This window comes from Misgurnus anguillicaudatus, unplaced genomic scaffold, assembly GCF_027580225.2.
Source record: "Misgurnus anguillicaudatus unplaced genomic scaffold, ASM2758022v2 HiC_scaffold_28, whole genome shotgun sequence".
Lineage (NCBI taxonomy): Eukaryota > Metazoa > Chordata > Actinopteri > Cypriniformes > Cobitidae > Misgurnus > Misgurnus anguillicaudatus.
The window spans coordinates 8,909,531-8,936,709 of NW_027395278.1; the positions used below are offsets into that span (position 1 = coordinate 8,909,531).

The following is a 27,179-nucleotide window of genomic DNA, read 5'->3' on the forward strand; positions in this document are numbered from 1 at the left end:
GTTACAAAGAACACGCCCATTTTTTAAAACCTGCAGTGTGCGAGCTATTGATGGAAGGTTATTGTGAACTTTTTATGATGCTGAATTTGCAAACCCAGCTAAACTATTTTTGTACATAAAATCACCCTACATAATGTAAAATATTCTGTGAAAATATAATCTTGATATCTTTACTATGCTTGTCAAAGATTGAAACGAATGATTGTAATCAAACTTTAATGCAAATCCTTTCAGATGACAGTCCTTTAGGGAAACTACCTGCAAGTGTCTAAATAACTTCAATTGCATTATTCTCATAATATAACTGATTTCTGACTGCAGCAATATTAGCAGGAGTCCACATTTACTGAAAGTCCTTCATCTGCAGAGTCTGTACAGAAAAGTGTAGTAAATAAAATAAAGATAGGCCTTATAAAAATATGTGCAAAAAAATTATTTGGTTATTGGCATTTTTTGTCACAGAAAAGGGACAGGGTAACATATTTTTAAAAAAGTTTTAAAGAATAGAAATTACTAAGCAAACCTTTCATGCATGACATTGTACTTGACAATTAACGAAAAAACTAAAATTGGAGATGATTTGATTCAAAAGAAACCTATTTCACACTGAGCATTTTTTTTATGTAAATTACATCTAGTACTGCTGGGTAAAGATGATTGATTGCTGTTTTTATACAGTTTTTATCCACAATAAAACAAGTTGCACAAGTACAGAAAAAGCATATTTTTTATATTAAATAACATCGCTAAAAGATTTAATTTATCCTTTTTTATTACGCGCTGAATTTGAAAAGCTCTTCATATTAATTGTGCATCTTAAACAGATTGTATAATGGAGAATACATGACTGCGTCAGACTTTCCGTATCACCTCCGCTTAAAAAGGTGCGATCTAATCTTGTTTACATGAAATAAGCCTGCTCCCCAGCAGGTTTAATCTTACGGACCGGTTGCTGCGACAGCAACTATAAGATGAGCTTTGAAGAACCAAATAATCCAAGATCAAGCCAAATCGTCAACAATCAAATCCAGCTAACCAAGTAATCAACGTACGAAGAACGGACCCCAGGGCATGTAATTTCAGAATAGTTCAGGTGGCAGATCCTTTAGAAATGGAAAAGATGTTTGAGTGCCGACTTGTTGTACAGACACAGCTGCGACCATGTTGGCTCTTCTGGCCATCTCTTCCAGAGGCATTGTGGGATAATGGGCCATGTAGAAAGCCAAAGCACCAATAAAGCTGTCACCTGCTCCCTGTTTCAACAGAATAAAATAAAGAGTTTTATTTCATTATGCTGAAAATTTGTAGAATGTCCCAAAATGATTGCAAAGATTGGTATTAGGGTAGATGACGGCATTTTTAAATGGATTTCAGCTGTGTCATGCTTTAGAGGAAAGTGCAGTTTGTGGCTGGAATTTGAACTTGTGGCAGTGTGAAAATACGAAGTTTATAACTTTTATGCCTTGGCAACATATGGTAGGTTTATTAATAGTTTGTTATTTTACAGCAAGTAACAAAATCCTTTAATTGAACCATTACTTTTACTATCCGTCTAAGACAAAACACTTGTGACTCCTGCACTGAGGGTTAGAAAATGTTATCCTATTTATGTTAATCTTACTTGTGACAAACTAAAAATAACATGGATTTTGTAAGATGTTGTTTTGCAGAGTCAACATCAAATACTTTAACAAATAATTTAAACACACTTACGGGCTGTGAATCAGAAACGTGTGCATGTCCTAGTAGTTGGAAATGCCTAGAGGCATTTCAGATTGAGGCATTTTATTAGGCAGGTCTGGATCAGCGATCTCTTTAAAATTAAGATTGAGCTTTACAACTATGAAGATCTTATACATGCACAAACTAAATAACCCATAAAAATTGAGTATATTACAGAAAAAGTATATCTGTAACATATCACTCAAAAAACACCCACCAATAAAACAAGATGCTCTGCATTAAGCAGTGTAAATATAGGCTATGTATTATATATGCCACGAGACAGCTTTTTGTACATCTTGACATAAGCTGTAATGATGCATAAAAGGTTTAAAAATCTATGGGGGGAAATATAAAGTTAATAAAAAAAAGTTTGTTTCTGTTGCTGTCAACATTGTTCTTACACATTTCTTCAAGTCTATCATTGACCTCTCTAAGCAGCTCAGTAAAGCGTTGTGTCCCCCACAATGATTTGGATCACCTGCATGGCATTAGATGCCTCTCACTGCGTTTGCATGATCACCTTTTGTTAGATTTAATCCAGAACAGCTGATTCCACTTGATGACTTGTGATTAAGAGGAGCATTAAGCATTCGGATTGTCACATGTTATGCATTGCACAATTAAGAAACGCGAATGTAAAGCGTTTTGCAGCCATGTTTTAAACTAGGCATTGATCAATATGCTTGTGTGCACTGGTTTTTCTCCGCGTTCTGGGCTGCTGGTGGGAAAACCTCAAGCGCTGATCAGTGACCGACCCAGTGCATTTAAATTAAATGCGATTAATAATGCATAATTTCACACGCTTCCATGTTCAAGTGTCCACTTTCAAGGGTCTGTCATCAGATCTGTTGATTTTACATTGATGTGTGACAAGACATTTTAAAAATCACGACTGGATGGCAGTTTATGGCCATGTCCTGAGTACAGTACACTGTAAAAATGTCTTTAGAAATTATAGTGTTACTGGCAGCTGGTTGCCTAGTGTTGTATGCGAGACCAGCTCATTCGAGTACGAGTCAAGACCGAGTCCAGAGAGGGATGAGTCCGAGTCAAGACCGAGTCCAGAGAGGGTTGGAGACAAGAAAAGGTCAAGACCGAGTCTACATAAAGTTGGGTCTGAGAAAAGACTTAAGGTCATAGTCTGTGCTATGGAATTCTGATCTCATTCAATTCATGTTTTTTTATTTAATTTACAATATTGTGCTGACTCGTTTACTGCTGGAATTATGTGTATAGTGCCACTCTGTATTTTAGCACCACCGTCTTATTATTTTGGGTAATCTTATCTAATGCTTAATTCTCACTGGACAGGTGCGTTTTATTGCACTGCCATGATGTAAAAGTCATGGCAGGGCAAAAACCTCCTCAGATCTGACTGTCTGACCTCGCGCCAGTCTGATACGCGCAAAAAAATCACCAATTACTGTTTGTGTCAATCTTACATCAGTTTAAAGAAACAGTAATAAATATTTTAAAAGGGACTCGTGTGGACTCGAGAATAAGTCAAGATTCCAAATGTATTCGGGTATGAGTCGAGTCCATGACAAGACCAAGACCGTTAAAATGTAGTACTCGAAACTCGGTCTCAAGACCATAACACTGTTTTACTGTAGATTTGACATTTATTATATACTTATATACTGGCAACAGTTTGTTCAAAGTTAAATGAACATGAAGCAATTTCAGTCTTTATCTTTGACAGTAAGTTACTTGCAACCAGCTGCATGATTACAGCTAATTTTTTTACAGTGTATATATGCTATGTTTAGTGACCTATATACATAAAGTTTGGGTGATATAAAATTACTTAAAATGTGAAATAAGATTTTGGATATTGCTCGAAGTCATTCACTTCCTTGTGCAACTTCGTTTGCTTGGTCACACCACAAGGTGTCACTGTGGCCTCACTGTTTCAGCACTGGCACTCAGAGATCGATTGCTTTGTCTAAGGTGAAACACGCCCCCCTCATAAGCCTACAGACGAAGAAATGAACCAATAAATAAATGTATAAATAAATAATGGTGAAAATATATAAATATAGAAATAAGTAAGTGTGACAATAAATAAATGTAGACATAAATATACATAAATACATATATAGATAAATAAATGGTGAAAAACATTTATTAATTTTTTTTTACATTTCTTTGTATATATATTTATATTTATTTATGTATTTTAGTTTTTTTTACATTTCCACATATATTTATTTATGTATTTATTTATTTATTATTTTGTCAGCGTTGGAATTCCATAGTTTGGCTTATGCATCAAATAAAGACGCATTTTAATTCACTGCATATGTACAAGTAAAAATCATTTTTAATACAGCCACCGAAAAACTTCAGTTTTGCCTTTTATAATCATGTCTACATGTAGCCTATTGTTATAATTTCAGTCCAAGGTCTATTAACATCAAACAGCAAACCTTAGGAGTGACAAAGTCACGCCAACACAACAGGAATGTAAAAGTCTGAGAGCATTTAAGGACACATGAAAATGTGATTAAAATGAGGGTTATTCCATCATATATTCCCTTTTGAATTGTTGCTAAAATAAATGTTAAAACATTAGCATTGTGTTGTTAAAAATGAATTTGAACTTGTTTTCTTTGCCGTAAGCCTATTCAAAATCTGTATCTTTTTTATTTAAATTTTCAGTAAATAAATGCAAATAAAAACATGATATTTTTACCAGGAATTTGGCAGAATTTTTTTTGTAGTTGATAGAAAGAAACAACAAATTCTAATTTTTACTTTAACACATACCTATAAACGGGACCGCATTAACGCTGTAAGGGGCCCCTGGGCTTTACCCTTTTGTGGGGCCCTTCATCTACCAGAATTACAGCCTACATTCACACAATCTTAATAATCACAAAGTGCAAGTTGTTAGCCTTTTATTTAGCTGCAATAAATGCAATAACAAAATATTGAAACTATAAGTGATTAAAATTCAGGTACGCCTACAATATACACAAATATTTAAATGAATTTAAAATGTCTTTAGTCGGAAAGACCTGGATCACAGGTCATTTCATCTGAGATCAATCCCCACATAACTGCCGAAATCACTTACTTGCCACCAGTTTCATACAAGCCAGCAGCCGTTTTCGCAGGTTCACGTCAGGTAAGTGGTAGTAAATTAATATTAATTTTAGACGCAAATACTTAATGTTTTTGTAGATATACATCTATATGTATATGTATAAAGGTTTGTTATATGTTATGTGTCCGAGGTAAAGTAGAGCTATTTTACTTAACATAGCCTAGGCAAATAGGAATGTAAATTTGGTGGTTTTCTCGGACAGGGCTCATCATTGACTAAAATACTGACATCTCTTAACATATATCAGTGCTATTGTTTTGTCTCAGAATGCACACCAGTATTGTATTTTGTAAGGTTTATTTGTAAAAATGTCCCAATTAAAACTTAGAGTCCTAATCTAAACTCTGTCCGGTAAACCGACCCTATATGCCTAGGCAATCTTAACTAAAGTAGCTCCGCTTTATATCGAACACATAACATGTAACACACCTTTATATTTATCTTTACAAAAAGTCGAGTATTTGCATCTTTGCTAATTAATATAGTCTAAAATTAACATTTATTTACTACCACTTGACGCGAACTTGCGAAAATTTTTGTGAATTAATATTATGGTCTGTGTTAACTTTCAAATGATAGAAAAGAGATTCCTGAAACAAATAATATCATAATATCATTTTTTAATAAAAAATAAGTCATCAGGTGTTTCTGTACTTATAGTGAATACAAAGATGATGAAAGTCAAAGTATGTTTGGGAAAATAATTTGTCTATATTGTCTATATAAAAAATAAGTTTGTCTATAAAATCATATATTTCATTGTTATAAATTAACATTTAAGGAATTGTATATAAAGCTTAGCTTTTATCATTTACAGCAGTGATTCTCAACCAGTGGGCCGTGGCCCATCAGTGGTTCCCACAGCGCCCTTTGGTGGGCCGCGTAGGCAGTTGTAGACTTATTCAAAAAATCTTATTTAAAGAAATCGTAATAAAAGTTATATTCGCATTAGATTTTCTCAAGAATTTATATGATTTAAAAACGCTCATTCAAGATGCAAGATGATGATTTAAAAGCCCATTTATGTTTTGAATATCGCAACAGCAATGGTCTTTAGTTTTTTTCTGTGGCTGTATATTTTACCTTTAAATATGTAATTTCTCAAAAGGCACTACCCTTAAATACGAATAAAGATAAAACTCTAAGCCTTAAAAAGTCCACCTTTACATTTTTATCTTTAATTTTTTTTTTTTGCTCAAAATGACATTTATGGATTCATAGTTTTTCTGTTATTTTGCATTGATACTGAAGTGCACTTTGTCAGTGCAGTGTGCAAAGTGAACCTTCATAATCAAGTCTGACATCTGCCAACATCGGTCTGGTGCCTGATGTTTAGTTGTGATGACAACCACTGCCCCTTCTAGCCCAGCTAGGCAAAATACGTGACTTTTACTGTCAATGTAGTATGATGACGAAACTTACGTTGTGGCGATGTATCGAGTTACGTCGTAGCGACCAGAAAAGTGACATTTCTGGATTTTTTTGCCTTCGCAATGTAACCTGCTTGTCATGGTCACATCGTGACAACATAATGAATTCAAAGTTTTGTGCTGGTAACCAGTTAGTAATTAAAATTTGTATTTAATATTCTTAGGATGGACATCTGCAGTACAACTAATTTAAAGGGGACATTCCACAGGGTTCCCACACCTAAGTTAACTTCAAATTCAAGGACCTTTCAAGGACTTTCCAGGTCCAATACCCTTAAATTCAAGGACCAAATGTGGGGACACATTTCAAGTGAGAGCAAGATTACATTGTGTTACATTTAAAGATACACTGTTACAGTTCCCTTTCGAGGGAACTTGGGCTGTGTCACTGTGGTGACACTTTGGGGATGCCTTCAAGGATAAGTGCGTCTAAATGTGTATATCAAATTCAACCAATGGTGAGGCTTTATGACAAAGACAGGATGACGCGGGAGCCAGGAAGTATATCGCTATCTGAAATATTCCCAAAGACGGCATTACAGGGACGCATGAAGTATGGCAATGGAGACACAGCGCCTCATTCCCTTCGCAGGGAAAAACAGTTACATACGTAACCGATATGTTTTCATTTATCAAACACAACTATGCAAACAAGCATTTTGGTATGAATCAACATTCGCATACAGAAGATATAAGCACTTAAACAAACAGTTTAGAATGTGTGCTTAAAAAGTCTAGAATTTTTATGATATTATCCTACACTACACAGGGAATAATATGGATTTTGTCCCAGAAAACTTCTTGCATAAAATAGATTCAAACACTTTCAATGACCTGTATCTATGTATGTATATTTTCAAAAACATCCCAGGGCCTTGAATTTTTTCCTCCAGATTCACAAACTTTCAAGGATTTCAAGTATCAGTGGGAACCCTGAAAGTCCATGAAAATCAGACTTTTTCCATTTTTCCATTGGGTCCCCAGTGCTTCTACCAACCCAGAAAACATGAAAAATAGTAACCCTGTAACTTTGTTTTGGTAAGCCTCTCTCTGCAAGCATGTGAAAAATAGGTAATTCAGATTTCAGACTCAGATTTATACAATTTAGACAAATATTCTGTGCGTTTACATAAAAAAAAATAATGTGTTAAAATTGTGTACTGTCTCTTTAAGAATTTGGAGACTGTGAAGCTTGCGGTGGGTAGTGCGCAGGACTAAAGTGGAATAGAGGGTATGCACGTGACAAAAATGACTGCGGTTAAGCCCACTGAGTGGCAAAATACAGAGCGGCAGCATTTGAGTACAGCGTAAAATCAGCGAAAACACATGGAAAACGCATCTAAATTGGAAAAAGCTGCTGTGCGATAAACTGTACTAACAGATTTAACAAGAATTCGGGGCTATCATTTTACAGACTGCCAAGAAACACCGAAAGGAGAAGTAAAGAGATTGTTTATTCCAACGTCCACAGACCACAGGTTGCTAGGGTCGCTATCAAGCAGAGTTTTTACCTTCTGCTTAAAAGTATTTTTTCAAGTAATTGTATTTTATCTGTGTTTTTCTTTGGAAAACATACATTCCAAAGCATATTAAAACTGCAAGCAGTGATGGAAGGGCCCTCGCACACATGACACCGCCACGCCGTGGCATAAGAATTAAAGGGAACAGTAGTCAATAGGCATTTAAGAATATAAACATTTAACATTAACCATTGAAAAGTGTAGTATAATGTGCCACATTTCCTGTTGCTAATTACAAATGACAGTGAGGCAGCATTGTGTAAGATAGCATGAGAGAGAGAGAGAGAGAGAGAGTGTGTGTGTGTGTGTACCTGGTAATTATCACGTTGTAATTATCAATTGTCCCCACAAAGAATACCAGTATTTTTGTGACCTTGTAGGGACATTTTGATGTCCCCATGAGGAAACAAGCTTATAAATCAAACAAAATTATGTTTATTGAAAATGTGAAGTAGGAGAAGGGTTTCTGTGCTGGTTGGGGTTAGGGATTGGGGTAGGTAAGGGGAATAGAATATACAGTTTGTACGGTATAGAATGCATTACGTCTATGGAATGTCCCCACAAAACATGGAAATCAGAATGTGTGTGTGTGTTTGTGTGAGTGTGTTTGTGAGTGTGTGTGTGTGTGTGAGTGAGTGTTTGTGTGTGAGTGTGTGAGTGAGAGAGTGTGAGTGAGAGAGACTATATGTAAATATTATATGTGTTCAGTCCAGGACTCTTATTGATCATGTAAAATTTGGGACGGATTGGACATTGCATAATCATTGTAAACATGTCACTTCCTGTTGCCAGCTGGTGGCACCATGACCATAAGTGGCTATTAACATGTATATGTGTTCAGTCCAGGATTCTTATTAATCATGTGAAGTTTGGGACAGATCGGACATTGCATAATCATTGTACACATGTCACTTCCTGTTTCCAACTGGTGGCGCTATGACCATAAGTGACTATTGACATGTAGATGTGTTTAGTCCAGGACTCTTATTAACCATGTGAAGTTTGGGACAGATCAGACACTGTATGCCTGAGATCCAGCAACCTGTTTTATAGCAAAACGTCAAGCTTTGGGGCGCCGGAACAGACACAAATTTTTACAAAGAATCAAATCCTTCACAATTTAGCATCACAAAGGTCTTAAGATGATACTCGCCAAATATAATGATGATCCGATAAAAACTCTAGGAGGAGTTAGTTAAAGTATGACTGCTGGAAATGACAAAAACTCAGCCAAAATCTGAGAAATAATTGAAAATAGCTGACTTCGTGTTGGGTTTAGGGCATTGCTCCAAGATAATTTTTTGTAGGTCTTGTCATGATACAGAAGCATACAGAAATTCGTACACATATTTTAAACACAGTCCGAGGGCTGCTTCGTTGAATATTTAAAAGTGGCGCTAAAGCATGCCTCTTTAGGTTGCCAGCTGGTGGCGCTATGACTATAAATGAAAATTGTTATGTAGATGTGTTCAGGTCAGAACTCTTAGCAATAACATTTGTAAAATTTGGGACAGATCAGACAATGTATGCCTGAGTTCCAGCTAGGGATGTTAACAATTAATCAATCTTCGATTAATTGTCGATAAGAATTAAATCGATAAAACTTAACGATTGTCGAAAAAGCCAGCACGTGTGTCTGGCGCCTGCGCAAAGCCCATACACAGCTGGTGAAAAAACGAACCAAGCGCGAAGAAGTTAAACTCGTCATGATCACAACAATGCTCGATGCCAAACACACACTTGGGCTTTTTAACCTCATTCGAGACGAGGCTGGCGGCTAACACAACGAAATGGCATCCGCAGTGGATCTGAGAGGGTCCGATTTCGAAAATCTAAACACAGTTAGGATACTGAAAGCAAAGACCCTCTTCAGGGAAGCCTGCAAGATTAGCATAGCAACGCTGCTAACGGTGCTTTACACAGGGAAGGAGACCAGAAGCCGTTTTTAATAGACAGATTAAAATGTAAAACTTATATTCTGGCAAGAAGTTGTTAAATGTAAACCGTAACTGACTGTCGTTACACTCTGAACGCACGCAACATATATCATTGATCATCATTATTGACTGACTGAGGCGATACACGCTAAACACTGTTGCGGGTTTTCTAATGGAAGGTTGAAGTCTTCATAATATAAGCATCTTTGCTGAAAGTACGCCGCAGGTCTAAAGCTGAGGTGACGACGGGAAAAGTGCCCTTCATGTGCTTCTTGGATATAATTAAACAAGCGCTGTATCAATGACTCCGAAAGCTAGGTGAACAACTAGAAAAATAACACTTGATGATAATGAAACTTTTATTTTGTCATGGACGCACGGACTGTGCGGAGTGCACGTTATGAGGTGGAGTTTACTGTGTCTATTAGTCATTATATTTCATGACGAGATTAAATTGATGATTTTTATCAAAACACCAACTACATTGACTCATTTTACAATCCCACTAGCATTTTATTTAGACAAAATAAAATCTTTTAATTCGCGTGAAGAAGCTGGCGTTTTTACACCCACTTTTATGTCATTGGCTATATGCCACTGATGTTATGACTTATTGCACTATTACTGTTAACGATTATTCGGTTGATTGATTGTTAATTTAAATGATCATCGAATATGGGAAATTGCATAATTTGACATCCCTAGTTCCAGCAACTTCCTGTTTCATAGGAAAACATCAAAGTTTGTGGGGCCAAAACGACACAAATTTTTACGTCAAATCCTTCGCAATTTAGCATCACCAAGGCCTTAAGATGACACTCACCAAATATGAAGATGATCCGACGAAAACTGTACATGTTGACATGTTGTCCCATTTATATTCATGTTCATTCTAAACACACAGTCGGCCACGATGAAGTTTAATGATTCATTGCACCGCCCACAACGGTCCTGCGACGTTTGATAAGAAATGTCTTTTCTGCAAGTGTTATTTTTTTACAAAATAGAGTAACACAAGGAACGAACTCATTTAAATTTCAGTAATTGTAATTGCCTTACTTGATTTAAAAAATACTTACATTACTCATTACTGCTAAAAGTAGTGGAATTACAGTAACGTGTTAATTCCATCACTGGTTTTGGTAAGGTTAAACAGTATTTATGTATTAAAGTGCCATAGAATGGAAAACTGTATTTAACAAGGCACAAATTAATAATAATACATTTGTACATGGTAAAGAGATATCATGAGCCTCAAACACGTTTGTTTCCTCCTCCTTAAGTAAACCTCGTGCATGCAAAAGACTGCTGGAAAACAGGCCAATGTCAACATAACACCAACTGTGATGTTACATTAATGATGTACACCCCAACATTAAATTAATTACAATGTTGTTACAATGCTAAAAACAAAGTTGTGACTGCTGACTTAGTGTTATATGCTGGTTAATGCTATATGCTACGTTTAGGCTGAAGTTCTACTATTGACGCTACGGTTACCTTTTGCAGGTCCATACTAAAAACCACAAACGTACAACTCAGAAACATCCATTAACAATCTCAAACAATTGATTTTACCCCCCAAATTCTTTGTCTGATGCAGGCTCAAAACAGAGCTCAACATTATTATTCATGACCCTTTCAAATTAGGTAATAACAGACCATTTCTTTCTAAAGGCAAATCTGTCCCTGGAATTTTTTGCACTTACACTGTAAAAATACTTAGTATTTTTGTCTTGTATTCAGTAAAAATTTCTTAAATTAAGATGTTCTTAATGACCAAAATGACCTAGGAAAATAAGTCTAGTTTTTAGACAAAAAATATAAACTTTAAGGGGCGGTTTCCGGACATGGATTAGACTAGTCCTAGACAAATGTAAGAGCTGTCCAAACTGAAAACAACTTGCACTGACATTTCTTAAAATACATCAGTGCCCTTTGTTTTGCCTCAACATGCACACAAGTAATGTTTTTAGTAAGGTATAGTGGTTAAAACTAGTTATATTTCCTAATTAAACTAAGGTCTAGTCCTGTCTAAAGCTAATCCCTGTCCGGGAAACCACCCCTAAGTGAATTAGTGCTTAAAAAAGCAAAAAAATCTGCCAATGGGATAAGAAAAAATATCTTGGAATACTGTAAGTTTACTTTTTTCTTAAACACATAATTGAAGAAAAAATGTCTTATTCTTTTAGCAGAATTTTGGCTTGTTTTAAGCACCAATTTGCTTACATTTTATATTTTGTCTAAAAACTAGACTTATTTTCCTAGGTCATTTTGCTCATCAAGAAAATACATCTTAATTTAAGAATTTTTAGATATTTTTACTGAAAACAAGACAAAAATACTAAAGTAAGAATTTTTTTTTTTTTTTTGCAGTTGCAAATAAAAGCAACATACCGTCTATGTAGATATCAGAGAACAATTTTCACCTTTAACGTCTCTGTAAAGTCAATCTGAGTAGCTCAGATGCCAAAACCTCTAAGTACATCTGACATGTTTTCTTGTAAATTAGCTTTTTTATCAGGTTCTTGTGTTTAGGTTCAGTAACTTCACTTTAATGGCAACGAAAAGGTAATCAGTTAGTATTCGAAATGCCATATTTTCAGAAATGTCACTTTAGTTTTTTAATTTTATTGGTATTTAACAAATATAACTTTTTTCGCAAAACCCTCAAAGTGCATGTAAGCTTTTTCTGCAGAAGACTCCAACTTTAAAAACATCCATTTCTTTGGGCAAGACACAGTAAGACATAGACAATTACTTAGACATTTATATGCAACTAAAAACATTGCAAATGTTGAAAAATAAAGAAACTGAACCACACATTAGAGGGCACTGTGATCCATGTCACTGCCACATCTGTGTTGTATTCAGGTCCAAGTACCCACAAGGGACATACATTTTAAATGCGATCCACAGTTGTTTTGTGAATCATCATTCTTCCAATTTATCTTCCGTGCACTGAACAGGACTTTGCTAAAATATCTTTCTGTGTTTATCCAACAAAGGGGTATTCCGGAATTGCCTAAGGCAGGAATTAAGTGGGTTTAAACCAAAGGTATTTGATGAACATATAATATGTTTGAGAGCTTTTGGTTAATGAATAATTATATCCAGTACAACCAGGAAAGTATATTAAGAAATGTTTTTCATGTGAAATTTGGTGCTAGTCTAACAATGATCAACAGTAAAATCAAGTCTGAGAAACATGTATGGCTATAGTTGGAACATATTACTTTTACAGGTCCATTGGTTAAATAAAATCCAAATGTAATAGAATGAAATTCATAAGGCCAAATCAAGTATTCCATCTGAGGTTACCAACCAGTGAGTGGGTAGCACACAGTCCAAACAAGAGTAAAATAAACATTGTGTCATTCTGTGGCTAATCAGATTTTTTTCAATGGCTGGTGTACCATCAAACAGGTTTTAATTTCTAAACATGCGTGAATTTCCAGAAATGTACATAATTGTGCAATCATCTTAGGTACATTATATTACATGTGTCAGTGAAAATTTATCAATATAGACATTTTCATCTATGCATTTGGAAATCAAACCTGCAACTTCACTACCAACTGAGCTACAGGAACAGCAAACATGTTTTTTTTACAGACAATATACAGGGCCATACTATCAATTGCAAGATCTCCCTTTATTGGCAAAGAATGTTACTGATAAATCTATATTGATAAATTCTACCAACACATTAAAGCTAAAGTTAAATAAACTATAAAAACAGAGCTGTAACAAGCTTCAGTGTATGAATCTTCTAAAAGGTTGAAAAAAAAGAGAAAGCTCAAGATCTGGGAGCCAAATCTTGCTGGGTGACTCTTTGCCTTAAAAGATCTGCTGCTGGCCAGCATTGCTCTTTGTGAGTGTCTTTGTGATGACATCACTGTCAGCAGGAGGCAAGCAGTGATTTTCGGTAAATACCCTGCATGTCTCCTGTAAAGATCCCTGTGGTGGGTCCTCCATTTCTTTTTTCATGAAGGTAAAGTTTGGCTGATTGGCTCATGAGCCAAGTTGTCTGGCTTAAAGGCAAGGTTCTGGAATTGGGGCGACCTCCAAATACAGAAGCATGGACCACCCACAGTCTCTATGAAGTGTGTGTGCTGAAGTTATGGAAACTTATATTACAGTATGTGAACACACACAACGGCTGTAGAGAGAATCACTCAAGGTCTACATAAGATTTAGGGCAGAAAGGCAATGATCTTATGGTGGGTAGGTAGCCACGGATGTAAAAACTGTATACTATCGAATTCAGAAAATCTTTTGATCATAAGTCAAGCTGAGCTGTAAAGACTACTCAAAGATGCTTTTAATCTGAGACTGATTAGCAGATTCCTTTATAGTGAGCACACCAGCGCATGGTTTCTTTGATACAAAAGATGTGTTGAGGGTATCTAATGTATCCACACTTATAAGGATACTTTTAGTCTATGCAATTATGATATCACACTTGAATTTAATGTCCCCATCAACTTTCTGAATGATCTCTGGGAACAACAATTAAATTGTAATTTCTTGGTGGTGGTGACCATTTGTGGGCAGTTGCTTATTTCCCCTGGAAGAGTCACAAATGGTAAATTGTACAATAAGACCAATTGTTGCCCATTGTGTTTACTTTTGTGTAGTGCTTCTATTTTTAATTCAGAGCACTTGAAAGATTGGCTGCCAAAATGTGTTGCAGTCAGTGACAGGGAATCAGTGAGATAATATCCCTCTTTAATTTCAAGCCTGGGAATGTGACCCACAAATGATAAGTAATTTACACAACAATGGAATAAATAGTTGTAACTTGCAACAGACCCTTGTCAATGTAATGCACAAGGTTGTGTACAAACTGCAGAGCAAACTGAGCCATGAAAACTAAAATACAGAATTCATTTTATACAATACAAGAGGAATGGATTATCATATACTTGGTAATTAAAGTGGTTATTAAGTCCTGTGATTTGATGACACTGCAAAAAAGTCACTGGAAAAAAAGTCACTCTGCTCACAGAGAAGCCTTTATAAACAGTTTATTTTCCTTTAAATGTTGTTTATCAAGTAAAGATAGTCCTCAGAAATTAACAGTCACAACATACTGCTCTTTCTTTTATTTGTATTCAGGCAATCTAATGATTATAAATGACATGAGAAACCCATATGCGAGTTTCTTTTTAAATGTGGTATTTCCACATTCCTAAAAAAAGAAACAGATGGAAACATGCCCTGTTCCTGTCTAGCCAGTGAGATAAAATCTGGTACTTGCCCCTCCTCCGTGTTTTTAACAAGTGGGGAAAATACAGACTCACTGGAAGTGGAATCATGGCATCCAAAACAGTTAAACAACTCAGGATTTATGGTTCATCAAAGTGCGGGAAAGGGCTGACACCCGCTGAGTGGATCACTGCTAAGAATCACTCAGAGAAGGCTGGGGCAGCCTACCACAATGAGACTGGACATTACAGTTGTGCTCGGTGTGTGTTTAAGACCACAATGAAAAAAGTTATCAAAATGTATTTTGATTTTTTTTATGATTAATGACAGAAAAGATGTAATGTAAATCATTTTACATTGCTTTAAACTAGTAAAGGAAAGTAAGGAAAACCTCTTTACAGATCACCAATGTTGTCAAACTTTTGAAAATGTGATGCAATTCAGTAGCAGTATTTATTTAACATGTATGTAGAATGCAAACTAAACTTCTGTTTAAGTCAAAAACTATTTGTCTTTTCCAGAACATGATTTCTGATCACACCTCTATACTTTATCCAAGCCGAAGATTAAAGTTAAATAATAGTTTGCCAGTATGATGTCGATCCATATGTTCAGGGCCATATTCCCTTTTATAGAAGCGTAATTGGTGATTATTCCAACATGGTGTGAACTCTACACCATCTATGAATCATGCTAGTGATTGTATGGTGTGAACATACATGACTGCTAAACGACCTGACTCAATACTCTTTACTCAGATGACTAGTCGCAACATGACAAATACTTGAGGGCAAAAACACCTGGTCTTCTCAGATACAACTATATAGAACAGCCTAAAAAAAAACCACAGGCTATACACAAAATGTCTGATTAATACAGCACACAAAAGCTTTTTCAAGACCAGAAGTTTGAGTGGCTGGCTTAATGCAATAACTTAAAGTCCTGTGTGAGGTTCACGGACTACAATGAGACTACTGTAAATCAAGACTGTCTAGACTCAATCCTGTTTAAACAAAGAACCTTACTAAGTTTAAAGGGTTAAAAACAATTTCGTTAATAATGTGTATAGTCATAGGCTCCAATTGCCAAAACTGCTGCGGCAAAGCCGCTTTAAGGCCAGAAGGCAAGAAGGAAGATTGAATTGATGCCAGTGGAGGAGAGGCTTAACTACACTGAATAAATTGATTCGTTAGGAAATAACTTATCATTTAAAAATTGACAGCCTGTCTGCTGATCTTGTTTACGTTCTGCACTAAACAATACTTTTGTTTGGAAAATATACTCTTGTATGCTAAATATACTCTTGGCAGCACTGCATTTCAACCACAATGCCAACAGAGAAGATGCGCGAACCAGTGATGGTGAGGTGTGTTATGTGGTTAGCTACTCAAGGTTCTGCAAAGGTGGCAGGGAAGTCTTTTGAATGAAACGCTATCATACAGTAAGCAGTGTCAGTTAGTTCCTAAATATCATTAAAGGGGCGGTGAATTTGTCGATTTTATTGTTTTATACTGTTGTCTGATGTCTACTTCATTGACAGCTTCATTCCCCGTCATTACATGTGGGGAAATGTTTTAAAAACATTAATGTGTAAAAATAGCAGCCGAACACATATGTTTGAGCCACAAAAGATTCTGGGTGCTAAAGATGATACACATAAATGACAATACGTATAGTAAAGTATAAACAAAACTTTATACTCGACAACACAGTAAGCGGGCATCACAATCTAAACTGCGGCTGATGAATCCTTCTTTATCACTAACTTTGTATATTTCTTTCGTTATATTACAGTCGTATTGTTAAGTGTTGTACCTTTCGTTTAATGTTTTTAGTAAATTAAAACAGCCAAACATATGTGTTTAGACACGGATGTTACAACGGGACATATCAAGCAATCTCCTCTAACAAAGCAATAGTGAAACGCAGTAACTTTAATAAAGTTAAATGTTTAACTTACTATGTATACTGCTGTGTCATTTTTGTCAGATCCAATATTAGTGGTGCTTTTAATCACAGTCTTTCTGCAAATCCAGCATCGACTTCTTTACAAATGAATCCGCGGTACACAACGTAAACAAATACTCCCCACGCGAACTGGAACTTCTTCAAAAACAAACTTTATCCACGCATTCCTAATGTTATGTTCTGAGCCTCCATTATCCAGCGTCTGTGTTCTTCCCATAGACGGTTCTTCCACAACCGAAAACTCTGTTACCATGGTTACTCTATCATAACAGATCACCGTGTCAAAATAAAAGTTTCTCAGAAAAAATGTTTTTAAAAGTCATTTTGGTTACATTTGGCAATCTTTAAAGACATGTTTACTGATTGTTGAGACACACGTGTGTCACGCGAAGCTGTGGGCTACAAAAGTGGTCGTTGTATTTTGCTTTGGGGAGGTGCTTCAATTCTACTTTGACGTCATATATTATTTCGGACGTTTTCAGTTCTGAAACTTGCAAGATGTTCATTTAAGTATGATGACCTCTTATATAACAAATTATCAAGTTCAAATTGAGTATTTGATTCAACGCTCCTTTAAGTCAGACTATGAGTCAACAATGACTGTGATTTAAACTGTTCCTTCTCCCTGCATTTGCATCAGCCCCTTACAGAGTCACTAATGGCACTTTTCCATTGCATAGTACCCAACGGGTTGGGTCGAGTTAGCTTTTCTACTGTGTACAGGGCATAGTACCTGATACTTTCTTTATTACCACCTCGGTTGAGGTTCCAAACGAGCTGAGCTCACAATAAAATGTGATGTAAAACATTGATGAGACAATTGTCACTACCAACGTTACCACTATATGCTAAATTAGCTTTACCTTGTCATCTTTTGTAAGTTCCCAAACTCCCTTTTAGTGGTAAAAAACATCCACTGGCTGAGAATCAGAAACACCATACTAGTGTTTTCCAGGTTTGTAGTTTGTGGCGGCACATCTGCATGTTTGCACAGCATTTTTGCGACTTAAAGGTGCAGTATGTAATTTTTAGAAGTATCTTTTCACAGAAATGCAAAATAATATACACAACTATATTATCAGAGGTGTATAAAGACCGTTCATAATGAACCGTTACGTGTTTATTACCTTAGAATGAGACGTTTTTATCTATATACACGGAGGGTCCCCTTACATGGAAGTCGCCATTTTGGGCTGCCATGTTTCTACAGAAGCCCTTAACGGACAAACTTTTTTAACTAAGTTGTCTCCGACGATGACATGTTTGTCCGGTGGTGCCTACAGTAGCTTCTCTATGTGTTTCAAAAGCGAGGGGAAGCAGTGGACTGAGCCGTTGGTTGCAATTCACAACCTCACCACTAAATGCCGCTAAAATTTACACACTGCACCTTTAAATGAGGCTCAGCGGAGCACATCGACTGATTTCATGGGTGTTTGTACAGAAACTCATTTGAGACAGAGGTAGTGATAAACGCAATGTGAAAACATCTATTTGTGGCATTTATATTTGATTTTGTGGGGACTGATAAATAACTGCATTCCAATGATGCTCCCTCTGTTGCTCGCACCCACTTGTATGATGTCACAGCAGTAGGCAGCGCAAATAAAACAACACACCTATAATCCCTCCCACTTTGAAGTGGTACTAAACTCAATGGAAAAACTAAGCGACCCGAAGTCAAGTGAGATGACACCACCTGTCCGTGGGGTACTATGCAATGGAAAAACTCCACAGGCTTTGTGAGAATGCAGTAATGTCTTTCACTACACCTGCTCCTCTCTCCAGATCCCTCCAGAGGATCAACAAGGATGAGACTGTTGGCATCTATCTTGCACATCATTCATGATTTAACACATTACCACATTAGTATGATACCCACACAGATGTTGAGCAAGTTACTGAAAATTTGTTAAACGTTTTTAAAGATCAGATGGTATATTTTTCTTTCGGCGCTATATAAACAAAACTGAATTGAATAAACCATAAATGCAGATCTGTTTGGTATATATCTGATCTTATCTTAAAGGTGCAGTGTGTAAATTTTAAAAGGATTTCTTGACAGAAATGCTAAATAATATACAAAACTATATTATCATGGGTGTATAAAGACCTTTTAAAAATTAACCATTATGTTTTTATTACCTTAGGCCCAGCGGACAACTTGCCTATATTCTGCGTATTGGTATCAATATTTATAGACTTACACCAATGGCATCAAAAGTGTGACTTACTGTACGTTCACACTGCAGCCGGGCGAGAGTGTCAAAAAATGCTCTGGCTACCCTGCCAAAATTATTCTATGGGTTTCCGCCTTCCGATTGGTTTGCAGCCGAACCACCTCCTAGATAATTACCATAAAGTTGAGCTGATTTCAACTCTACTCGGCCCTCACACCGTCCAAGACGCGCCGCATCTTTTCGCCAACTTCCAGCCATTTTGATGCTCTCACCACATAGTTAGGTGGTCATGACCTAAATATAAGCAACTTATAATTGAAACACATTCATTCAGATTGTTTTAATATTTAAATCTTTAATTTACTATTAATACGTACATATATTAAATAAATTAGTAATAGTAATAAATTATCCTCGCCCTAAACACATTCTCATTTTTGCTGGCCTGGAGAGGTCCATGCTCCGGTCTATATAAGTTCTATATGTAGCACATGGGTTCAAACAGCACGCCTCAAAGCTTGGGTGCAGAGTCAGCCACTGCACATGAAGTCTAAAGCACAGTATGCATCCAACTTCCTGCAGCACTGACTTTCCTCAATTGTGACAAAAAATTTGATTTTCCACACAAGAACCTATTACACAAGAACGTGTTTCAGGAAAATGTTTCCCTCCCTTCTTATGTGGTGATGAGAAACCACTGTAGCACTATGAATACTTACTATGAATAGGAGACAATGAAACCCTCAATACGAATGCTCTGGCGCCCTGTCCTGCCATCCAGTTGTAAGAACCAATCATTTATTGATAAAACTGACAATTCTCTGGGGGAGAATTGTGTGAGGCACTGGCTTAGCTGTGTTTAGCTGTGAAACAACCTCAAAAAAATATTTTTTGCGCAATCTGAACTTGTGTGAAAATGTTACAGTTAATATCAGTTTTAATTGTTGGTCAGAAATATATTGTTTAATTGTGATTTTAGTATGACTGTAGTAATATTTTAGAAATATTGTGAATGTAATCTTACCGTAGTATCCACAGCAGTGACTGTGGTGGTGGGAACTAGTTTGGCGGCTACACTTGTGGACTCACACACTACACAGCCCTGTGGCCCCAAGGTTACAATGACTGAACCACAACCTTTGTGAAGAAGATCTAGGCCAACTTGTTTGGCATCTTCCACAGAGGACACAGGCAGCCCTGTTAACAGCTCTGCCTGTAAGATAATGAAAAACAAACATTTAATATATAAATAATGTTTACAATTATTATACAACTATGTTAAAACTGTCTGGCTCACTGTTTGTCTGCCTGTCTGTTCCCCTTTTAATTCATTTTTTGTCACCCTCAGGACTAAATTTCCCAAGATCCTCCATGCTCCCTCACCTGTTTCATGTCTACAATCAGCCTGACCTGCCAGCGTGATCATCTCCACTCCATTTAAGCTTACTCTGTCTATGTTATGCTGTGTTTAATTGTTACTTATGTTTTGGAATTTACCCTGTGGATATTAAAAAGCCTATTTGAATTCTTCATCTTTATTCATGTTTCTTCTTCAACATAGTCACTCCCGTAACAGAAGACCAGACCCACACTGCTGACAGCATGATTTCCCACAAGGACCACCACCTTTTCCACCTCCACAAAAATGGTTGTTATGTGGAGGTATTTTGGCCTTTTCCCATCTTGTGAGCTGGAGTGATTCTATTCTCAGTGCAAGCCTTTGGCTGGGACTGCATGATGATTTGTTTTTGCTCCTGTCTCCTGATCTATGCAAGTTGTCAATTTAATTAATAATATCCTTCATTTAAAAAGCCCTTAAGATTTGAACCGGCAACTCTCGGGTTAAAAGCCTGACTCTCTAACCACTAGGCTACGATTTCCCCCGATGGCTCATATTTTGTTGTTGATATAGTCGATGAGGACAAATTTTCTAACTATCTAGCCTGTGACTCTGTGAGGTGCTCGCTCACTCTCCTGAACTCTGTGAGGAGCTTGCTCACTCTTTTGAATTCTGTGAGGTGCTCGCTCACTCTTCTGAACTCTGTGAGGTGCTCGCTCACTCCCGAGGTCAAAGTGGAGCCTGCTCTCCTCTCAATGCTTAGTCCAGCTCTTGTGGTGGCTCCGGAGGTCGTTGTGATGTACTTGACGGTCATTGCATATGTTTGGGCAGCACACACCTCTGAAATATTTCCCAACAAAATTGTGGGGGGGTGTCAACCTGTTATGGCGCCGTCGGTTACTCCTGTGCTTCAGAGTTATGGCCACGGCGGTCACCTGTATCTCGTGTGCTCCGGTCTCCAGCATCATGGTCACAAATACTGTCTGTATCTCCTGTGCTTCAGTCTCTGTCTTCGGTGCAGGCTGCATTAATGCCTATTTGTTTTCTTCCGGTAATGACTGATGCACGTTAACGAGAGAGTGGGTTACCAGTGTATGATGTAGAACGTAGTGGCATAGTGACGAATGCGGAAGTGCAGAGAGCAAAACATAACGGCAATAGAAATCTAAAACAGGGATTTAAAGAAAATGGCAGAGGATTTCAATATTAGATAAGAGGATATTGAGTTTTTTGCCTGTTGTTCTGTATTTGTCACTACGCCTCACACGCTAAGTCATATGCTGGAAACGCACTCTCTCATGAGTGTGTGTCAGTTGTCACCCAAAGCTAATTTTAGCTTGTAAAGTTTTAAATATTGATATTTTTCTTACAAAATTACATTGAATGCCCCTAAAAGTCATTTTTAAACCCCTGAAGGCGTGTGAATCGTTTCTGTGAAGGAAGGATGGACTTTTTTGGGCTTCAAATCAGAAGCTCCATTTACTCCCATTATCATACTTGGAACAGCAGAACCTTTTCTAATATACCTCAGATTGTGTTCATCTGAAAAAAGATAATCTTATAAATTGAGGATGGTTTGAAGGCGAGTACATCATGGGGTCATTTTCTTTTTTTAGGTAACTATCCCTTTAATGTGCATTAAAGATATTTTTATAGAAAAAAAAAAAACTGGCTACAGCCACTGAAATGCAACTATGCTTTGTGGTGGCCAAAACTTAGCATTTGACTTTCGTGCATAATGTATGTTTTTAAGCTATCATTCTATAATAGTTGGATTAGGTATTTATGTGAGAACACAGATTTCAGTAAAGAACGCATTAAAAATTAAACACTGTAACACATGTCATGTGTATGTACAGTACTGAGATAATGAAAACCCAAGTAATAAAATAAAATAACTTAACATAAACATTAGCCGATTGTAAAAAATGTCCATTATGCATGTTTATATCAAACTGTTTAGCTAAACTTTTTAGCTAAGAGTTTGGTGTACTCTCACCAAACCCCATAAAACAAGGCAAAACGGAAAAACACATGCATTACCCAACAGTGTGCGGTTATCATCTTCTGTAAACTGCTGATGAGTCACCGTTCACTTTCACAACTGAAATTGCAGGTAAGAACCAAGTGTGTACAGATGAAGGTTAAGGTTTTAGCCTTTTAAGTCCCACCTGCACATTTTTCCAGTCAGCCTCTCAACCACATCAATGTGTCCCTGATGGTACACTCTGGTCCAAACTTTCAGTCACTCCTGAGTTTTTGCCCCAGGCCAGACTGACATACCATCTGTGGCCGCATTAACTGTTTCCCATCAATCCAAGCCATCATTTATCATATTGCCTAGCCATGATGTAAGAGAGGGAGGCTCCAAATATCACAGTTACAGTAAGAGACAGCAGGCAATGAAGTAATTCTTTGCACGTGGACAAGTAGGGGAATTTGTGGGCTGTTGTGTTTTGTTCCTGGGTCATGACCAGATGGGATAACTGGGATAGCTGTTGTGAACTCTAGTGCCTGCTTCAACAAATCTGATAACCTACAGGCAAGACGTCACCCTTTGTGGTAAAGACTAAAGTAAAACTGATTTATGGATTCATATTTATTATTTATTTTAAAAATGACTATTTATTAAGGCTATTAATCAATGAATTAAGTCTGCGTGAATAGGAGGTTGTGACCAACTTAATAATTTTGATGTATTTCAGAGCAAACCAAGATATTAGGTGAGAAAAAAGCTTGACTTGTTTATTTCTCTGCAAATTAATTGAATCTAAATAAGAAAGTAAGAAATGGAGTTTGCAGCAGAGTTAATGAAAAATTGAATGCTAAACTGTCGAACTGACGTCTTTAGAGAAAGTTTGTCATTCCAGTGTGGTACATGTTCAGATTTGGATGAAAGAAATTCAAGTTTAAAGAAAAAATAAATGTTAACCACAAAACGAGTAATGGTGCTCTAACTAAATAAATAGGGTCAATTCTAATTTCATGTGGACTTTAAAAGAGTGAAATTTGTGATGATTAAAACTTTCTATCCTAGTTAAATGTAACTGAAATTGTGTTTTCACCTCAGACTCATTGCAGCAGAAAACGTCAGATGCTTTGTAGAAATCTGAATGAAGATCTGCAATAGCAGGAGCTGGATTGAAAATGGTCTTTACTGTAAGAAATATAGAAATAGTTATACATATGTATATGTGCATATATAAAGAGTTTGGTTCCAAAACGCAATAAATCCATTTCGACTAATTTCCGTAAAAATGTGTTTTCTATACCAAGAAAGTGACAAGATGAAAACCACTATTTTCTGTAACAAACTTTGACGCAGCATCTTTAGGTTAGAATAACATAAAAAAAATATAATCCATAATTTGTTTTTTAAACATTTATTATAAAAACTGATTATTTTTTCTGCAAAATGCAATAATCCATGAAGTTATTTTTTCAAAATAATATAAATCTATTGAATGAATATATAAATGTGCATTCATCTTTCTTTGCCATGTCATATGGACTAGTGATATACACTGATTAAAAAATAGCCTATGGCATTAATCAAAACACTTATTTTGTCACTGTCACAAAACAGTCATTGTCAATGCTGCTGTCATCCTTGGGACGTTGTCGCTGAACTTTTTTGACAGCAATCAGCTGTAAAATGTTTTAGTCCTGTTCGATTTTCGTTGACTTCGCGTAAAATAATGGAACGTTTTTCATAAGATCCCCTGGGATCAATGTGATAGAATGACAGAAGCTTGATGCGGCCATGCAAGAACAAGTTACAACCGGCAAAATTACTTGAAAATTATTTATCAATTATTTGACTTTGATGGCTTACGTTTCTTCCCCACCAGAGAAAACCACCACAGGTTTATCAATGCCATCAAAATTAGTATTTTATTTTTGTTTGTTGATCATGAAGTACAAAGTAGATGAGAAAAACACAAATTCAAAGGGCCACACTATGGGCACTATGATTTGTTGAGCGGATTTATTGCATTCCGCAGAGAAGGAGGACTGGCATTTATCGCGGTTTGGAAAAAATGGAGATAACATGACTGAACAACATGGTGGATATCGGATTTTGCATGAAATGAAGAGTTGACTTTTTAATACTGACCTGATACAATACTGATTTTGGCGGTAACATAAAAAAAATGGCGTTTATTGCATTTTGGAACCGTTACTGGAATAGTTATTTACACATATTGGTAATTTTAAAAAATCCTAAAAAGGAAAACACAAACACCACAGTTAAAAGCAGCAAGACTTAACAAAATGATATATGTGCCGTAAAATACTGGGTAACACTATAATAACTGCACACAATAAATCATTAGTTAAGCATTAGTAAATAATTAATTCATCATTTATAAAGCATTGGTCCTAAATTAATAGACATTAATATAATTTTATTTTGATACTTTATAAATTATCAAAGTATCATTTTTAAAGTATAACATTAATAAATTTTTCATTATTTACAAACCAGTTATTTGTAAGTTGTCAGTGATTTATAAGAAAATTTAGAAAGTATAAGTAAATGATTAATAAACTTTTAAAATGTACAATAACACATCTTACTCAGTGTGTTAAAGGTATAGCGGAAGATTTTCGTTTTCCGGGTGGATCACCTATATTATTGGTCATCCCAGATGTCAATCATTCTGATGATATGTTGACGTATAACCGTTGTACGTGCTCGTCCCTAGGTTCGCTTTCTGCACATGCGCACTTTCACGTGTATGTGTGTTGTGCTACGGTTTCAACCATTCATTGAAGCTCGCGTTCTCACTGTGTTTTTTTTTTCAAAATGTCTGGGGGTCGCAAGAGAAAAAGTGTCTATGAATTGTATGACAGGAAGAGAAAGGACTATGAAGAAAGAAACAAGACCAGTGTTTATGGGAGACTATTTCACACGCTGGCGTGAGCTAATAGTGCAGGTTGGGCTTCCCACACAAAGTTTCTACTGGAAAGGTACATTTTGTCATGCTATTTGGAGAAATCCATTTAAAATCACTGCTAGTAAAAGCTGATGTAAGCTATGATTAGCGATGCTAGCCCTGGCACAAATCATGAACCGCGCAGACACTGTAAACATGCCGACAGCAACATGTAAACAGAGCGAAGAGATGAACTAGGCTCCTGCATGCTCTCTCTCTGTCTCGTGCACGCGTGTAACAGGCGTTTCCTCTCGGGAGGAGGTAGAGTGTGGTGCGTGCACATTTTTTTTTTAAAATGTGGAGGGGCGGTTCTTTTAAATAATTCGGTAAAATCTTTCGCTATACCTTTAATAAATGCTTTATTAACCCTCACAAGCACCGATTTTCCTTTATACGTTAGACTTCTGTAGGGGTAAAAGTGACCCCAGAAATTAAAATAGTGATTACAAAAAATACATACATTTTTAATGAAACAAATAATATATGAATTTTGTTGTTTACTCCCCATCTATACATCAATGCTGTGTTTTTGGAGAAATTAAGTACTTTTGGTGAGAAACATCATCAGGCGTGAAGCAGGCCAGTATGAGGACCTCCTTACTACAGTTAAAAAGAAAAAGCTGAAATGGTATGGACATGTTGTCAGAGCCAATAACATGTCTACAACAATCCTTCAAGGTAGTGTCCCAGGTGGCAGAAGACGAGGTAGACAGAGAAAGAAGTGGGCGGACAACATTACAGAATGGACCATGAAAAGCTTCGCAGAGACACAGGCACTAGCACATGACCAAGAAAAATGGAAGGACCTGATCAGATGTTAAACAGTGCAGCGACCCGACGACCACACCAGGTCATGGGACTGATGATGATGACCACTAAATTCCTCAACTACACCATTAGCTTGCCTGTAAAATATGACATTTTTATGAAAAATTCACATAAATTATGATAAAAATTTGATTTAAATTAGGGATGTTAACAATTAATTGATCTTCGATTAATTGTCGATAAGAATTAAATCGATAAAACTCCCCACTGGAAGGGTTTCAGGACAAGCCTGGCGGATACAACTCGAGCCACTTTTTGTGCATTTATTGGGTACATATAACTTACACATCCAGATATATGTGACGTTTAGTTCGTCACTTAACTAATCGGTTTGATCGCTAGGTTGTAAACCTGCAATGAAAACAAACAAACACCAAAATGAACTTATGAAATTACACAAAGATATACATTTTCGATCTGAAATACTAGCAATGCCAGTTTACAAACACGATTGCTGTGTTCTGCCTAGCTCATTCTGTGAGCTTATTCCCGCTCCACCTACAGTAAGCAGTCAGCTGCTGGGATCCAACTGGGTTTACTGGATCATTAGATGCTAAGGGAGGGCAGAACATTACCAGAACATTACCACCACACTAGGATCGTGTTTCTAATTTGGCATTTGCACTATCCAACACTTATTCACAATTTTTACCGCATTGCCAGTTCCGCTGTATTCTGTTGATGTCGAGGTACGGGGCCATGTTTTCGCTTCATTCTCGTTCTTTCACGCTATCTTTCACGCAGATGCTAGGAGCAGGTATGCTTGTTACTGCTCAAGTTGGGCTCGGCCTAGCCATTGCTGTCATACTGTAACATTTTGCTTTTGTGCTGTAGTGCAGCAATACTGTGACTGTATGCATTCTGTTCTGGATGAGCTTTGATTAAGTCCTAAACATTGCGGTGTATGGACATGAGTAAGCTCCACTGGGGTTGCTCTTTGCTATTCTCACTGCGTTATTGGATACAATCTCCCATAGCGTCAGTGGACGCAATGT

The 27,179-nt window shown here is 36.6% G+C and overlaps 1 protein-coding gene across 4 annotated transcripts in view; it reads right to left on the reverse strand.

The window, feature by feature from the left end:
• Positions 1-647: 647 nt before the first annotated feature.
• Positions 648-27,179, reverse strand: part of LOC129417252 (ribokinase) — an 88,805-nt gene continuing 62,273 nt past the window's right edge. For 2 of the 4 annotated variants that reach the window (XM_055171799.2, XM_055171797.2), the window contains 3 exons: positions 23,482-23,573; positions 20,102-20,290; positions 648-1,253 (listed from right to left, as the gene is read on the reverse strand). In XM_055171799.2, the coding sequence (XP_055027774.2) occupies positions 1,080-1,253; positions 20,102-20,290; positions 23,482-23,573 (455 nt within the window). In that variant the 3' untranslated portion in view covers positions 648-1,079. Of the gene's footprint in view, positions 1,254-19,253; positions 19,372-19,425; positions 19,899-20,101; positions 20,291-23,481; positions 23,574-27,179 lie in introns of those variants that run through there. The other 2 variants (XR_008635702.2, XM_055171798.2) reach the window with 2 other exon arrangements.